This window comes from Ipomoea triloba, chromosome 3 (genome assembly GCF_003576645.1).
Source record: "Ipomoea triloba cultivar NCNSP0323 chromosome 3, ASM357664v1".
In the NCBI taxonomy this organism is placed as follows: Eukaryota; Viridiplantae; Streptophyta; class Magnoliopsida; order Solanales; family Convolvulaceae; genus Ipomoea; species Ipomoea triloba.
In genome coordinates this window covers 16362311-16378231 of record NC_044918.1, presented here as the reverse complement: position 1 = coordinate 16378231, position 15921 = coordinate 16362311, and the positions used below count along the sequence as shown (strand labels likewise).

General features: G+C 33.3%; 3 protein-coding genes across 4 annotated transcripts in view; 2 read left to right on the top strand and 1 right to left on the bottom strand.

Annotated features, from left to right (window-relative positions):
* LOC116014415 (transcriptional activator DEMETER-like) overlaps nt 1-1691 on the top strand; it is a 12266-nt gene extending 10575 nt beyond the window's left edge. For both annotated transcript variants that reach the window (XM_031254466.1, XM_031254467.1), the window contains 5 exons: nt 90-229; nt 336-401; nt 559-673; nt 766-804; nt 1184-1691. In XM_031254466.1, the coding sequence (XP_031110326.1) occupies nt 90-229; nt 336-401; nt 559-673; nt 766-804; nt 1184-1329 (506 nt within the window). In that variant the 3' untranslated portion in view covers nt 1330-1691. The remainder of the gene's footprint in view (nt 1-89; nt 230-335; nt 402-558; nt 674-765; nt 805-1183) is intronic.
* Nucleotides 1692-2004: 313 nt separating this feature from the next.
* On the bottom strand, nt 2005-3649 carry LOC116014416 (probable bifunctional TENA-E protein). Its single transcript, XM_031254469.1, has 3 exons — nt 3456-3649; nt 3083-3238; nt 2005-2510 (listed from the first exon to the last, which is right to left on the bottom strand). Exons 1-3 carry the CDS (start codon nt 3603-3605, stop codon nt 2097-2099), a joined length of 720 nt encoding a protein of 239 aa, XP_031110329.1. The 5' UTR covers nt 3606-3649; the 3' UTR covers nt 2005-2096.
* An 8636-nt stretch (nt 3650-12285) lies between these two features.
* LOC116014250 (cytochrome P450 77A1-like) lies at nt 12286-14463 on the top strand. Its single transcript, XM_031254269.1, has 2 exons — nt 12286-12775; nt 13146-14463. Exons 1-2 carry the CDS (start codon nt 12348-12350, stop codon nt 14272-14274), a joined length of 1557 nt encoding a protein of 518 aa, XP_031110129.1. The 5' UTR covers nt 12286-12347; the 3' UTR covers nt 14275-14463.
* Nucleotides 14464-15921: the final 1458 nt, after the last annotated feature.

Below are 15921 nucleotides of genomic sequence, written 5' to 3'. Positions count from 1 at the left end.
CTTTTTTTTTCCCCCCCCCCCCCCCCTTCTATCTGACATCATGTTTTTGTGTGCCCTGAATGCATACCTGATCGGTACCAAATGACCAGGTGAAACTGCAAATTCAGTTCAACCTCCTGAAACAAACTGTGATTATCAAGCATCAGGTAGACTGTGCAATGAAAATACATGCTATTCATGCAACAATGTTAGAGAAGCAGATTCACAAACAATCAGGGGCACACTTCTGGTGAGCAATCTAAACATTACCAAATAAGAATTCAAAATTTTCTATTAAACGAAAAAATATTTATAGGCATGATTTCGGTTTTGCTGAACTACCTGCCTTGATGTAGATACCATGCCGAACAGCAATGAGGGGGAGTTTCCCACTCAATGGAACATATTTTCAAGTGAATGAGGTAAATCTAATTCATTTTATTCATTCAGTGTAATGCAAGTCTCTGTTTGGCTTACCATACTACAACCAGTATAAAGCTGTAACCTGCAAATGAACAGACTGTTTCAGCCTCTCATATTATCAAGAAATATCTTTACACCTGTTCTTTGGTTGTGCAGGTATTTGCTGATCATGAATCCAGTCTTAATCCAATTGATGTTCCAAGACGATTGATATGGTACCTGCCAAGACGGACAGTGTATTTTGGGACTTCCGTCTCCTCAATTTTTAAAGGTATGCTGAGAGATAGTCATTACATTAACTAGAATTAATCATTTTATGGATTGAGAATCAAATTAAAGCAACTGATTGCGTGTACTTATCAGGCCTGTCCACAGATCAAATTCAGCATTGCTTTTGGAGAGGTATGGACAGCTTCTTTTATCCATCACTTAGCTTAACCTTAAGCTGAACTTCAGTGGAAAAAGGAACACTTATATAAGAACTGTCCCATGGCATAAATAATTGTCTGCATGCATAAGAAAAATGTTTGTCCATATATCAATTTGATTAAGTGATGATTTTTAAAAATGAACCTACTAGTAAAGAAATGAGAAGCATGATTAATATCAGCAAGGGAAAAGGCTTGATTCAACTTTTTCATACTCAAATTATCATATTAGATGAATATAATTTTCGCAATTTAGCAGACATTACCATCTTCTTATTCGCCATTTCAAAATCAGCTAAGCCCCTTCCATACTCATTTACTACCTTTGCTATTACTCCATACAAATGTTGCAGGATTTGTCTGTGTTAGGGGCTTTGATCAGAAAACTCGAGCACCTCGCCCTCTTATAGCCAGACTGCACTTCCCAGCAAGTAGGGTGGCCAAGAATAAAAATGAGAATGGAAGAAAACAAGGTTCTGCTGCAGGGACTGCTAAGTAGGATACACAGTCTGATTGCTAACATTTCTGGCTTCTTAGAAGGAAATGCAAGCTAATTTACATATAATACCCAGTGGCTCAAGTGTCAAGTTTTTCTCTCCTTCACAAGAAGCAGTTTGTATTCTTTCATTACCATTTTTCAGGATTACTGATAGGAACACACACACACACACACACAGGTATACGAAAACAATAGATTTTTTTTTTGATTCGTTATTAACATGAACATGAGTGCTTTGAAAATATGACTTGTCTTATCAAGTCAAACAGCTAAAATGAGTGCGGTACAATAATTTTTGAAATGGAAATGCTACTTTGAGGAGTTTATTAATTTTTGAAATGGAAATGCTACTTTGAGGAGTATATTGATAGCAGCTTATTACAATTGCGTTTTTAAAGTCTAATTTATCCTTAATAATTAATTATTATAGTGTTTATATTTATGTAATTTTTTTAGATTTTCATTTTAATATCATCAAAATCAGCTTATTTTTTTATTTGATTTATTAAATATAATAAACCAAAAATAGAGAAGTCCTTTTTTATATATAAACAATGCAAGCTTATCAAATATAAGCTTTTTATAAGCAACTACAATTATTAGTTTATTAAAAAAACTTATAAAATCAACTATTAGCTACAAACTAGAACAAATTTTTACAAGACAATACATACATACATACATACCGTCTTTATTTTTTATTTTATAGTATTATATAAAGGATATGATACACGTTACGTTACACCTGATCGTGATCCATCTAAATTCTAAAATGCGTTTGGTTGCATTATGCATCTTTTGTTCACCACATTCCAGAACTGAACAGAAATCTCAAGAAATTGCAGCAGAGCAACCTCAGCCTTCACAATAACATCACGGGGAGCCTTCTCCAGCGCCCAATCGGCTGTTCTCTGAAGAGAAAGGCAGTAATCGGCTTGGGCTTCGCCGCCCCATTTGCGGCAGGGCTCTTTCATCTCCTCCGGCGTCTTAGAATCCTGAGATAAGCAATGAGCAAAGGTGCGGTGATAAACAGTTGCTGTAGCCCACAGAATTGACAGCGCCGCCCCCGTGTAGTCGTCGTTGAATTCCGGAGTGGTAAGACTGTCCAGTAGGTTGGAGTAGTCTATGGTGGGCTGATAGGGCACTACACTCTCCAGGGAAACATCCAGCTTCTCCGCTTCCTGTTTGTTTCCATCACTCACAAATTAAAGTGTATATATATATATATATATATATAGTCATAATCGTGATCGCGTCTTAACCCACACTACTGTGTATACAAATATATATTACTGTTCCCCGCATTTTCAAACACACAGTGTAGTATAGTTACATAGGGTGTCTGATGCGTATCTATATTTGTATTGTGTATTTTTTTAGTGTATTTTATTAAGGTGTAAATCAAATCTACTGCCACAAAAAGGCGCCGTCACACCTGAACTCTATTTTTCAGATTATATATATATATATGGTCATGTTCAGGTGTGGCCGCGCCCTTACGTGCGGCCGTGCGGTTTATACCACTCAATGTTAAGAAATGCACCACTCAATGTTACGAAATACACTACTCAATACATTGAGTGGTGTGTTTCTTAAATATGAAATACACCACTCAATAACATTGAGTGGTGCATTTCGTAATATTGAATGGTTCGCACGTAAGGGCGCGGCCACATTTGAATAAAATATATATATATATATATATATATATATATGTGTGTGTGTGTGTTAAACAATAAAGAGTATTACATACTCGTTCTAGCCATGAAATGTTGTCATTTTGTAAACCGATTCCGGTCTGAATCACTTGTACTATCTCGTTTGTGTCACCGGATTCATGTCTTGCTTTCTCCAACAAGGTGGATAGGAAGGGGACAAACGCTCTTTTTGCCAGCCAATACTCTTGTCCCTACAACAAAATATATATATATATATATATATATATATATATTCAAATATCATGAACTGAAAAGGCTGCATATACAATTAAAGGATTAAATTTGTTTAAATTAATTAATTTTGATCAAATTTTAAAAAATTAAACAATTCATGAGTAAAAATGTTATTTTCCCTTGCCCGTGGATCGGAGGAAAAGATTGAAGTAATATTACAAGGTAACTACTTACAAGCCAATCTTTGAAGGAAGAGAGGTGAAGAGTGGCGTCACGTATGGCTTGGATGAAAGGGTTGCGGGTGGCTGCAATGAATAACAAGTCGTGTTTCCTCATCCATGTTTCCGTTATTCCCATTTTGTTCTCTGCGCCTTTTCTCTCCATTTTCTTTCTTTAATTTTTTCTCTCCTCCCAATTTAATTTTCTTCAATTCTGAGTACCAACCATTTGGTAGTGGGCTATATATATATATGGTTTCAGGCGGCGCTGGTTCGACATGCTAACAGGTGTCGCCATATCCACTTTCCAGAGCAACATATAGTATAATGTTTTCTGATGATGCATCCAGCTACCGCTTCATCCCTGCAAGGTCACACTGCACGTACGCCTGTCGAAACAGGCCCGCGAGCAGACCCACTAAAGCCTGTCATATGGCGGGAGCGGACTAAAAAGTCCACCATAATACAGACCTAAAGGAGGTCGGTCTGTCTCGTTCCGCCGTAAATCTGCGGGTTTTGGCGGGGCCCACCAAATTTTAAAAGATTTAAATATAAATAAAAAAAATATAATAAATAATTTGGATAGCTTAAACATATAGTAATGCATTAAATGCTATGTTATGTATGTATCACTTTGATACTGCACGTATTCACGCTAGCTAGGTCCATCACAAAAGTTAGTTTATGAATGAACGTATGAACCTTATCAAGCACCAAGTATCTTTTTACCATCTCACTTCATTTTCTCAACGAGGGCACCAAATGATACAATATTCAAGATCATAACTCTACCATAAAAGCTAGCTCAAAAGTTCGGCCTCAACAAATACCCTCTAACTGACTTTATTTTTTCTTTTTCTTTCTCTATTTCTCTCTCCCTCCCTCTTTCTACTTCTCTCCTTCTTCTCTTTCCTATCTGCATTAAAAACTTGAACAAACAATCTCACTATTAAAGATGTTCTAAGTGAATTATTATATATTACATAAATTCATATTCTTAACCTAATATTCCAGCCCTTTCCTCAATATATCACAGCTGGTTGGGCTTTTTAGTGCCTACACCTTATTCACCTACTCCCTTAGGCATATGGATGAATGGCCATCCTGGATTATAATCACATGCATGTGTTACAACTTCATTAAAATAAATATTTAAAATTCAATTAATTAAATTATTTTTAATATTGTAGATTATATATTTAAATTTACACCAATTATGATCAAATTCACTTTCTAAATTATATATATTCATAAGATTTTTTTTAATGTAAACAAACCAATATTAAGAGTATTCAGAGCATTATTGGGTGGACTATGTTTCACACAACTATGTAAATCATAAATAAAAAGTACATTATTTATTACATAAAGTACATTATTTTAATATTAAAAGTATATTATTTTGTATACTATCAAATAATGTACATTACACAAATAATTTACTTTTAGTATATTAAAAATGACCCTCATATTTAGGGAAAGTACATTATTTTATATAACATAAATTTAGTAAACAAATAGTATACTTTTAGTATATTAAAATTTACTCTTTTTTTTATGGTCTATATAGCACTATATGGACCGTTCGTATAATAATTTGCGAGAGTAGTACTCAATATAATTATTTTTGTTGTCTAGATAGCTACTTTTGGTTTGCGAAAGTAGTATTCAATACAATTATTTTTGTTGACTAGATAGCTACTTTTGGGCTTTGGCTCTGCGTCCAATAGCATTTCGCACAACAGAATATGTTTTTTCAAATTCTTTTTCAATATTATCTAGTATTGTTGGCATCATTAAAAAAGAAAAAAAAAACTATATTATAATTGTGTATTTAAAAAGATCCACCTACATAGCGATACCCTTTAATAGATTTCCCCTTAGAGCAAGTTTTGCATTAATTGAAGCATGCATTTAGATCCACATGTTCTTTTTTTTTGTTTTTGTTTTTCCTATTTTGTTTTATACACCAAAAATATATATCATTTTTACTTAAATATAGTATCTAACATAAAAAAACATAATAAGTCTCAATCCATATTATATTTTTGATTATAGTTATGTCTGATTATATCTAAGTCTCATAGCAACTAGGTCGTCATTTGTTGGGTCAATCCAAATAGGTTGGACTTGGGGGCTAGCCTGCTCATTTGACACATCTACTCTCAAGTAAAAATTAACATATTCTTTTTGTCGAGTAACACGAATGTTCATACCTTATAAGTGAATTGTTAATACAATTACAAAATTTAAAAAAAAAAATCGTGTTTTGTAAATGCTATGCTCTATTATGATTAGTGAGGATACCAAATATCATATTTTAAAAAAGAAAAAGTTTAGAGAGGAGACCAATGTTAGAACTCCTCATGATGATTGAGCCATCATTATTTAACAACAGAATTAGTGGATCCCTTGGTCCACAAATTTTATCTCAATTTTCTTTTTCTTTTTTGTTGTACAAATAAATTAATGTATAAAAAATATCATTAAAATTTTCTAATTGAGATCTTCTAAATGGCATTCATGTTGATATTTTTTCAAACTGTTAAAATAAATATATAGGTATATAAAGTCATTAATTTAAATACATAAATTTAGTTCATAAAGGTTACTATTGTAAGTATATAAATCCATTGTCGTATGTACATAAATTCACTATTATAAGTACATAGATTCACTTTTGTTGGTAACATTTCATGTACATGCGGTATTGTTTTTATTTCTTATAATATTATTGTTATGTACATAAAGACATCTAACTTTGTAAGCTCATTAACTATGTATTCAAATTTCCAAGACCCTAATTACAGTTTTTACCTAGCTTCATTATCCAACCTAACATAGTACATAACTCGTACCTTATTAGCTAGTGGCTACATTATATTGAAATCAAGATAGAGAACCAAAAACAGATCAGAGGGGCCTGGCCTAATAATATAATATTGCGATGAAGACGTACGTCATAATTATAATGAATATAATCGTTAATAATCACGTCTCACCAAACTATATATGCTACTCAATATACCAAAACCAATGGGTTGATTGTGAACCGGATACAATCAGTTTGATAAATATATTGCATTTGGTATTCTTATTACTATAAAGCAAATACATATTCGATTCATTACATCGTGTTTATAGAGTTTGACTCTTATTTAGAGAAAATTCTAACTCAAAAATTTTAAAAATAGTGCACGACAAATATTTCACAGAACAATAGTGGATACTCGCCTAATTTATTTCAACAGTGTAATAAATATAATATATGAAAAATGATATTTTTTTCATGCTAAAAATAGTACATAATATTTGATCGTAACAATTTTTAAAAAGAAAAACTTTTCATTTCAATTGGTTATCTGTGATTTGGTTCACTACTTTTATTATATTTAGTGTAATATTTTTAATTATAAAATAATTAATATTTATGCATATTAAAAATATTTATAAATATACCCCTATGTTTTTTATATTTACACATTTTGCCACAATTCATTTCTTATATTTTTTGAAATTTTTGTTTTTTGTTTTTCAGTTTTCATGCTACATAGTTAGCCATATTTGGTAACTCAAAGTCTCTGTTTGGATACAAATGGTTAATTGTTGGATTGGGTAGTTAGTTTTGGAATTTATAGTTTGTAAATGAGGAGTTCTTAAATAACTTAGGTCATAATTCACTCTATTTTGGTCTATAAATCCAATAATATATAATAGCCCCATTAACTTTACTCTATTTTGGTCTATAAATCCAATAATATATAATAGCCCCATTAACTTTACAAACTTTATCTTTAGTAAAACTTTATTAGCACATACTATTAACAATCACTAGTCATTGTTCTTTACATTATTATTGTTGGTGTTATTTATGATTGTGTTGTAATTTTTTTAGAGATTGAACTTGAATTCAACATGTCAAGAAAACCATCAACTCACTTTGGTTGGCAAAAGCTGAACTAGCCAAACTAACCCCTAGCTGCCAAAGACCTTGTGGTCTAGTGGCACCCGATGTCCCGGTTCACACTCTCACATGGATGATGGGAGTGGGTTCGAGCCTCAATGGAGGCAACTGTTAAGAAAGTAGCTATGANGGCTTGGATGAAAGGGTTGCGGGTGGCTGCAATGAATAACAAGTCGTGTTTCCTCATCCATGTTTCCGTTATTCCCATTTTGTTCTCTGCGCCTTTTCTCTCCATTTTCTTTCTTTAATTTTTTCTCTCCTCCCAATTTAATTTTCTTCAATTCTGAGTACCAACCATTTGGTAGTGGGCTATATATATATATGGTTTCAGGCGGCGCTGGTTCGACATGCTAACAGGTGTCGCCATATCCACTTTCCAGAGCAACATATAGTATAATGTTTTCTGATGATGCATCCAGCTACCGCTTCATCCCTGCAAGGTCACACTGCACGTACGCCTGTCGAAACAGGCCCGCGAGCAGACCCACTAAAGCCTGTCATATGGCGGGAGCGGACTAAAAAGTCCACCATAATACAGACCTAAAGGAGGTCGGTCTGTCTCGTTCCGCCGTAAATCTGCGGGTTTTGGCGGGGCCCACCAAATTTTAAAAGATTTAAATATAAATAAAAAAAATATAATAAATAATTTGGATAGCTTAAACATATAGTAATGCATTAAATGCTATGTTATGTATGTATCACTTTGATACTGCACGTATTCACGCTAGCTAGGTCCATCACAAAAGTTAGTTTATGAATGAACGTATGAACCTTATCAAGCACCAAGTATCTTTTTACCATCTCACTTCATTTTCTCAACGAGGGCACCAAATGATACAATATTCAAGATCATAACTCTACCATAAAAGCTAGCTCAAAAGTTCGGCCTCAACAAATACCCTCTAACTGACTTTATTTTTTCTTTTTCTTTCTCTATTTCTCTCTCCCTCCCTCTTTCTACTTCTCTCCTTCTTCTCTTTCCTATCTGCATTAAAAACTTGAACAAACAATCTCACTATTAAAGATGTTCTAAGTGAATTATTATATATTACATAAATTCATATTCTTAACCTAATATTCCAGCCCTTTCCTCAATATATCACAGCTGGTTGGGCTTTTTAGTGCCTACACCTTATTCACCTACTCCCTTAGGCATATGGATGAATGGCCATCCTGGATTATAATCACATGCATGTGTTACAACTTCATTAAAATAAATATTTAAAATTCAATTAATTAAATTATTTTTAATATTGTAGATTATATATTTAAATTTACACCAATTATGATCAAATTCACTTTCTAAATTATATATATTCATAAGATTTTTTTTAATGTAAACAAACCAATATTAAGAGTATTCAGAGCATTATTGGGTGGACTATGTTTCACACAACTATGTAAATCATAAATAAAAAGTACATTATTTATTACATAAAGTACATTATTTTAATATTAAAAGTATATTATTTTGTATACTATCAAATAATGTACATTACACAAATAATTTACTTTTAGTATATTAAAAATGACCCTCATATTTAGGGAAAGTACATTATTTTATATAACATAAATTTAGTAAACAAATAGTATACTTTTAGTATATTAAAATTTACTCTTTTTTTTATGGTCTATATAGCACTATATGGACCGTTCGTATAATAATTTGCGAGAGTAGTACTCAATATAATTATTTTTGTTGTCTAGATAGCTACTTTTGGTTTGCGAAAGTAGTATTCAATACAATTATTTTTGTTGACTAGATAGCTACTTTTGGGCTTTGGCTCTGCGTCCAATAGCATTTCGCACAACAGAATATGTTTTTTCAAATTCTTTTTCAATATTATCTAGTATTGTTGGCATCATTAAAAAAGAAAAAAAAAACTATATTATAATTGTGTATTTAAAAAGATCCACCTACATAGCGATACCCTTTAATAGATTTCCCCTTAGAGCAAGTTTTGCATTAATTGAAGCATGCATTTAGATCCACATGTTCTTTTTTTTTGTTTTTGTTTTTCCTATTTTGTTTTATACACCAAAAATATATATCATTTTTACTTAAATATAGTATCTAACATAAAAAAACATAATAAGTCTCAATCCATATTATATTTTTGATTATAGTTATGTCTGATTATATCTAAGTCTCATAGCAACTAGGTCGTCATTTGTTGGGTCAATCCAAATAGGTTGGACTTGGGGGCTAGCCTGCTCATTTGACACATCTACTCTCAAGTAAAAATTAACATATTCTTTTTGTCGAGTAACACGAATGTTCATACCTTATAAGTGAATTGTTAATACAATTACAAAATTTAAAAAAAAAAATCGTGTTTTGTAAATGCTATGCTCTATTATGATTAGTGAGGATACCAAATATCATATTTTAAAAAAGAAAAAGTTTAGAGAGGAGACCAATGTTAGAACTCCTCATGATGATTGAGCCATCATTATTTAACAACAGAATTAGTGGATCCCTTGGTCCACAAATTTTATCTCAATTTTCTTTTTCTTTTTTGTTGTACAAATAAATTAATGTATAAAAAATATCATTAAAATTTTCTAATTGAGATCTTCTAAATGGCATTCATGTTGATATTTTTTCAAACTGTTAAAATAAATATATAGGTATATAAAGTCATTAATTTAAATACATAAATTTAGTTCATAAAGGTTACTATTGTAAGTATATAAATCCATTGTCGTATGTACATAAATTCACTATTATAAGTACATAGATTCACTTTTGTTGGTAACATTTCATGTACATGCGGTATTGTTTTTATTTCTTATAATATTATTGTTATGTACATAAAGACATCTAACTTTGTAAGCTCATTAACTATGTATTCAAATTTCCAAGACCCTAATTACAGTTTTTACCTAGCTTCATTATCCAACCTAACATAGTACATAACTCGTACCTTATTAGCTAGTGGCTACATTATATTGAAATCAAGATAGAGAACCAAAAACAGATCAGAGGGGCCTGGCCTAATAATATAATATTGCGATGAAGACGTACGTCATAATTATAATGAATATAATCGTTAATAATCACGTCTCACCAAACTATATATGCTACTCAATATACCAAAACCAATGGGTTGATTGTGAACCGGATACAATCAGTTTGATAAATATATTGCATTTGGTATTCTTATTACTATAAAGCAAATACATATTCGATTCATTACATCGTGTTTATAGAGTTTGACTCTTATTTAGAGAAAATTCTAACTCAAAAATTTTAAAAATAGTGCACGACAAATATTTCACAGAACAATAGTGGATACTCGCCTAATTTATTTCAACAGTGTAATAAATATAATATATGAAAAATGATATTTTTTTCATGCTAAAAATAGTACATAATATTTGATCGTAACAATTTTTAAAAAGAAAAACTTTTCATTTCAATTGGTTATCTGTGATTTGGTTCACTACTTTTATTATATTTAGTGTAATATTTTTAATTATAAAATAATTAATATTTATGCATATTAAAAATATTTATAAATATACCCCTATGTTTTTTATATTTACACATTTTGCCACAATTCATTTCTTATATTTTTTGAAATTTTTGTTTTTTGTTTTTCAGTTTTCATGCTACATAGTTAGCCATATTTGGTAACTCAAAGTCTCTGTTTGGATACAAATGGTTAATTGTTGGATTGGGTAGTTAGTTTTGGAATTTATAGTTTGTAAATGAGGAGTTCTTAAATAACTTAGGTCATAATTCACTCTATTTTGGTCTATAAATCCAATAATATATAATAGCCCCATTAACTTTACTCTATTTTGGTCTATAAATCCAATAATATATAATAGCCCCATTAACTTTACAAACTTTATCTTTAGTAAAACTTTATTAGCACATACTATTAACAATCACTAGTCATTGTTCTTTACATTATTATTGTTGGTGTTATTTATGATTGTGTTGTAATTTTTTTAGAGATTGAACTTGAATTCAACATGTCAAGAAAACCATCAACTCACTTTGGTTGGCAAAAGCTGAACTAGCCAAACTAACCCCTAGCTGCCAAAGACCTTGTGGTCTAGTGGCACCCGATGTCCCGGTTCACACTCTCACATGGATGATGGGAGTGGGTTCGAGCCTCAATGGAGGCAACTGTTAAGAAAGTAGCTATGAACAGATACTACATTGTAACATTGAGTCAGTAGTACTCAAAAAAAAAAAAAAAAAAGAGGACGGTAGGGTTTCTATCATAGACTAACATAATTGTTTTGATACATTGGCATTTGAGTAAACCAATCATGGCCAATTAGAGAGCGTCATATTAGTCATACACAATATAATTTTCGATTATAGTTATTTTATTCAATTCAATCCTAAATGATTTTTTGTAAATAAATATCCATTTATCAGTAGCACTACCTAATAGTATGCACTAAGTAAATGACTTTTTGTAAATAAATATCCATTTATCAGTAGCCACTATCTAATAGTATGCACCAAGTAAATTCTGCTACCATGCAACTGCACTACCTAATAGTATGCACTAAGTAAATGACTTTTTGTAAATAAATATCCATTTATCAGTAGCCACTACCTAATAGTATGCACCAAGTAAATTCTGCTACCATGCAACTACACTAGTAAGATTCAATATTGACAAGAATCTAACTCATAACATTTTGATACTTTAATACTATAATCATGTTTTACCCACTGGACCACTTTTATCGGGCATAATATATTATATTTATATATATGAATTGAGTTTGGGTGAGTAGATGACTAGCTAGTTGGACCTTATTAATTACCTATGCCACCATGCATGTCACATTTAATTGATCCTCACCAGTAATTTCATGCATCCCATTATTCTTATACCCCCACCACATTGCTCTTTTCCTCCTCTATCATCATTCTCTCTCCCTCTCCCTCCTTTTCCTTGAATCAAAACAAAAATGATGGATTCACTCTCTGCAATTTCGTCTTCTCTTTCCCCTTACTATCATCTCATCTTCACCTCCTTGGCCTTCTTACTTTCCGGCTTCATCTTCTTGCTTTCCAGAAAATCAAAGTCCAAGAATAAGCCCAACTTGCCTCCCGGACCGCCGGGCTGGCCGGTGGTCGGAAACCTATTCCAAGTGGCTCGATCTGGGAAGACGTTTTTGCAGTACGTGAGAGATCTGAAGCCCAAATATGGCCCAATTTTCACTCTCAGAATGGGGACAAGGACGATGGTTATAATCACCAGCGCGGATTTAGCCCACGAGGCTCTCATCGTGAAAGGCCAGATTTTCGCAAGCCGGCCGAGAGAAAACCCGACCCGATCCATTTTCAGTAGCAACAAATTCTCCGTAAACGCCGCTGTTTACGGCCCGGTGTGGCGGTAATATATTTATATTTTTTATTCATTTGTCATTTTATATAATTTTCTTCATTTATATATTTTTCTTATAAATTTGCTGAAATGTGGCAGCGGTGTGGTCGATGCGGTTTACCCTTGCTAACAAAATGCACAAAAGCACCCTTATAATTCTCATGTCTCTAATTGTGCATTTTCAAACATTGCTTAGTGATATTTTTTTCAGTAATGCTTAACTAATAATACATATTTGTGTTATGCGATTTTGTTAACACTAGTGATACAAATCACACCCACCACAGAAAAAGACAGTCAATCCTGAACTCTACTTATTTTCATAATTATTTAACTTCTATAATTCTCAAATTTCTGCATTATTCCGCCATATTCATAGGTCCCTGAGGAAGAACATGGTTCAGAACATGCTTAGCTCGGCCAGGTTGAAGGAGTTCCAGAGCGCTAGAAGCGCCGCCATGGACAGACTGATTGAGAGGATTGGGAGCGAGGCCAAGGCGAATGACGGCGCGGTTTGGGTGCTGAGAAACGCCCGGTTCGCGGTTTTCTGCATTCTGCTCGCCATGTGTTTCGGCGTCGAGATGGACGAGGAAACCATAGATTCCGTCGATCAAATGATGAAATCCGTCTTGATTGTTCTCGATCCTAGGGTTGATGATTTTCTCCCAATTCTCAGCCCGTTTTTTTCGAAACAGAGAAAAAAGGTTTTGGAGGTGAGGAAACAACAAATCGAAACGATTGTGCCGTTGATCGAGAAACGCCGCCGGGCATTGGAAAACCCCGGCGCCGACAAATCGGCGGCGACGTTTTCTTACTTGGACACTCTTTTTGACCTCACCGTCGACGGCAGAAAATCTTCGCCGACGAACGCGGAGCTCGTGACGCTCGTATCCGAGTTCCTTAACGGCGGCACCGACACGACGGCGACGGCCGTGGAGTGGGCCATAGCGAGGTTAATAGAGAATCCTGAGATTCAGTCGAAACTGTACGAGGAAATCAAAAGCGTGGTCGGAGACCGGAAAGTCGACGAGAAGGACATCGAGAAAATGCCCTACTTAAACGCCGTCGTAAAGGAGCTTTTACGGAAACACCCTCCCACGTTCTTCGCGCTGACGCATGCAGTGACGCAGCCGACAAAGCTAGGCGGCTACGACATCCCCATGGATTGCGGCGTCGAGTTTTTCCTGCCGGCGATTTCGGATGACCCGAAATTATGGTCCGACCCGGAGAAGTTCGACCCGGATAGATTCCTCTCCGGCGGCGAGGACGCCGATATCACCGGCGTCACCGCCGTGAAGATGATGCCGTTCGGCGTGGGGCGGAGGATTTGCCCGGGGCTGGGGATGGCGACGGTGCACGTGAACTTGATGCTGGCCCGGATGGTTCAGGAATTCGGGTGGTCCGTTTACCCGGAAAACACCAAAGTGGATCTTAGTGACAAGTTTGAGTTCACTGTGGTGATGAAGAATCCTCTCAGGGCCAAGGCCACTCCTAGGGGGTGTAAGTAATGGTGATTAGGGTGATACATTATATTAATTAATCATAATTAAGGAACATAATTTCTTACGTCTTTCATTGTTTTCGATCTTGTTGCTCCTTTGTTATATTTCCTATGATGAATGGTGATGATGATTTATGGATTGATCTGGTGAAGTTCATGCATGTCCATTGCTATTTAGGGGAGTCAATTGTTTTCACATTTTTGTAATTAAATTTTCTAAATATATTTAACTTGTCATGTTTGAAACTAATTTGTGTCTACGTGTCTAAGTAGCAAATACTTGATAACATTACTTATAAAGAGAAGTGTAATACTGAGTACTTTTGATAAAAAATGTAATACTTTTTATATAAAAATGTAAAAATATTATATTTTTTCTCAAAAGTATTACATTTTCACTTATAAGTAACAAACGGTTTGTTAACGATTAATATTATATTTTTCAGTATAAGTATTACTTTTTTTTTTCATATTATTATTAGAATTGAAAGTTCATAACTTTAATTTTAAACGTCAAAAAAAAATTAATTGAGCCTGACCAATAAGCACAATGATCTAAAGTTTCCAGGTTTGAGGTTTTTTATTATTTTTTAACATTTGTAATTAAAAAAAATTTAGCTCAATTAACCCGCAATCGTAAGCCCAATGTCCTAACCAAATTAGCTCGAAACAAAATGAGTTGGCTAAATTGACATCTTTATGTGAATAGACTCAACACGATCTTTTTAAAATAAAACTAAAATTCTAATTATAATTATACTATTCAACCATACAATTGCCTTAACAACTTGCTGCACTTTACAATTGTATTAACAGCCTGCTGCCATTAACAGTTGTGTTGTAATTGGTTGAATTTCATTCACAAATGCTCTATGCTTTCAACACATTAATTACCTAAGTTGGTGTTGAACACTTATTATAGCCAAAATTTCCAGTGGTGTGGAGGGAAAGAGCACATGAGTCTTTAATGTTTTTTTTTTTTTTTTAATTTGAAAAAACATGAGTCTTTAATGTTGTCCTTTGCAGTTGGGCATTAAATTAGTCTGTAGGTAGGTAGTTAGCTGTTATGAAAGCTTCAACTTTACATTGCTATAAGCAAGCAAATGACATAACAGATTGTAGTTCTATGCCCCACAACGTGGCAACCAAGAACACCCTTGTCTGCTCTTTTTTCATTCCATAAAAACATTAAACACCAGTTTAGTGCTCGGGAAACACTTCTATTGGTATAGACTATAGATTTGAGCAAAGCATGTTATAGGTATAGTTGTTCAATCTAATTTGTTGGAGCACGGTCCAAAAATGTATTATTCTAACTCATAAAATACATTATCTTACTTTAGAAATTTTATTATTCTAAAACATATAAAGTGGATTATTCTAAAAACATAAAGTACATTATTCTAACTCATAAAATACATTATTTTATCCCAAAATGTTCATTATTCTAAAACACGCATAGAACAAAGGATTATTTTTAACATCAAAATAACGTTGTTTTGGACTATGGTCCACATAATAATTTGCCAGAGTTATTAATGTGGGCTGGGTCTATGAGGCCAGCAACTTAGCAGCCCTATAGTTGATTGGCCTGCATCACCCATTCAAGGCCCTTTTTTTTTTTTTTTTTTTTTTTTTTTTTTTTTTTTTTTTT

Excerpts from the sequence above, each read along its gene's own strand:
- LOC116014250 (XM_031254269.1), top strand. The coding sequence starts at position 12,348 with ATGATGGATTCACTCTCTGCAATTTCGTCTTCTCTTTCCCCTTACTAT. Across the intron at positions 12,776-13,145 it reads GTTTACGGCCCGGTGTGGCG|GTCCCTGAGGAAGAACATGG; the intron begins GTAATATATTTA and ends CCATATTCATAG.
- LOC116014416 (XM_031254469.1), bottom strand. The coding sequence starts at position 3,605 with ATGGAGAGAAAAGGCGCAGAGAACAAAATGGGAATAACGGAAACATGG. Across the intron at positions 3,239-3,455 it reads CTTCCTTCAAAGATTGGCTT|GGACAAGAGTATTGGCTGGC; the intron begins GTAAGTAGTTAC and ends ATTTTGTTGTAG. Across the intron at positions 2,511-3,082 it reads ACATTTCATGGCTAGAACGA|GAAGCGGAGAAGCTGGATGT; the intron begins GTATGTAATACT and ends GGAAACAAACAG.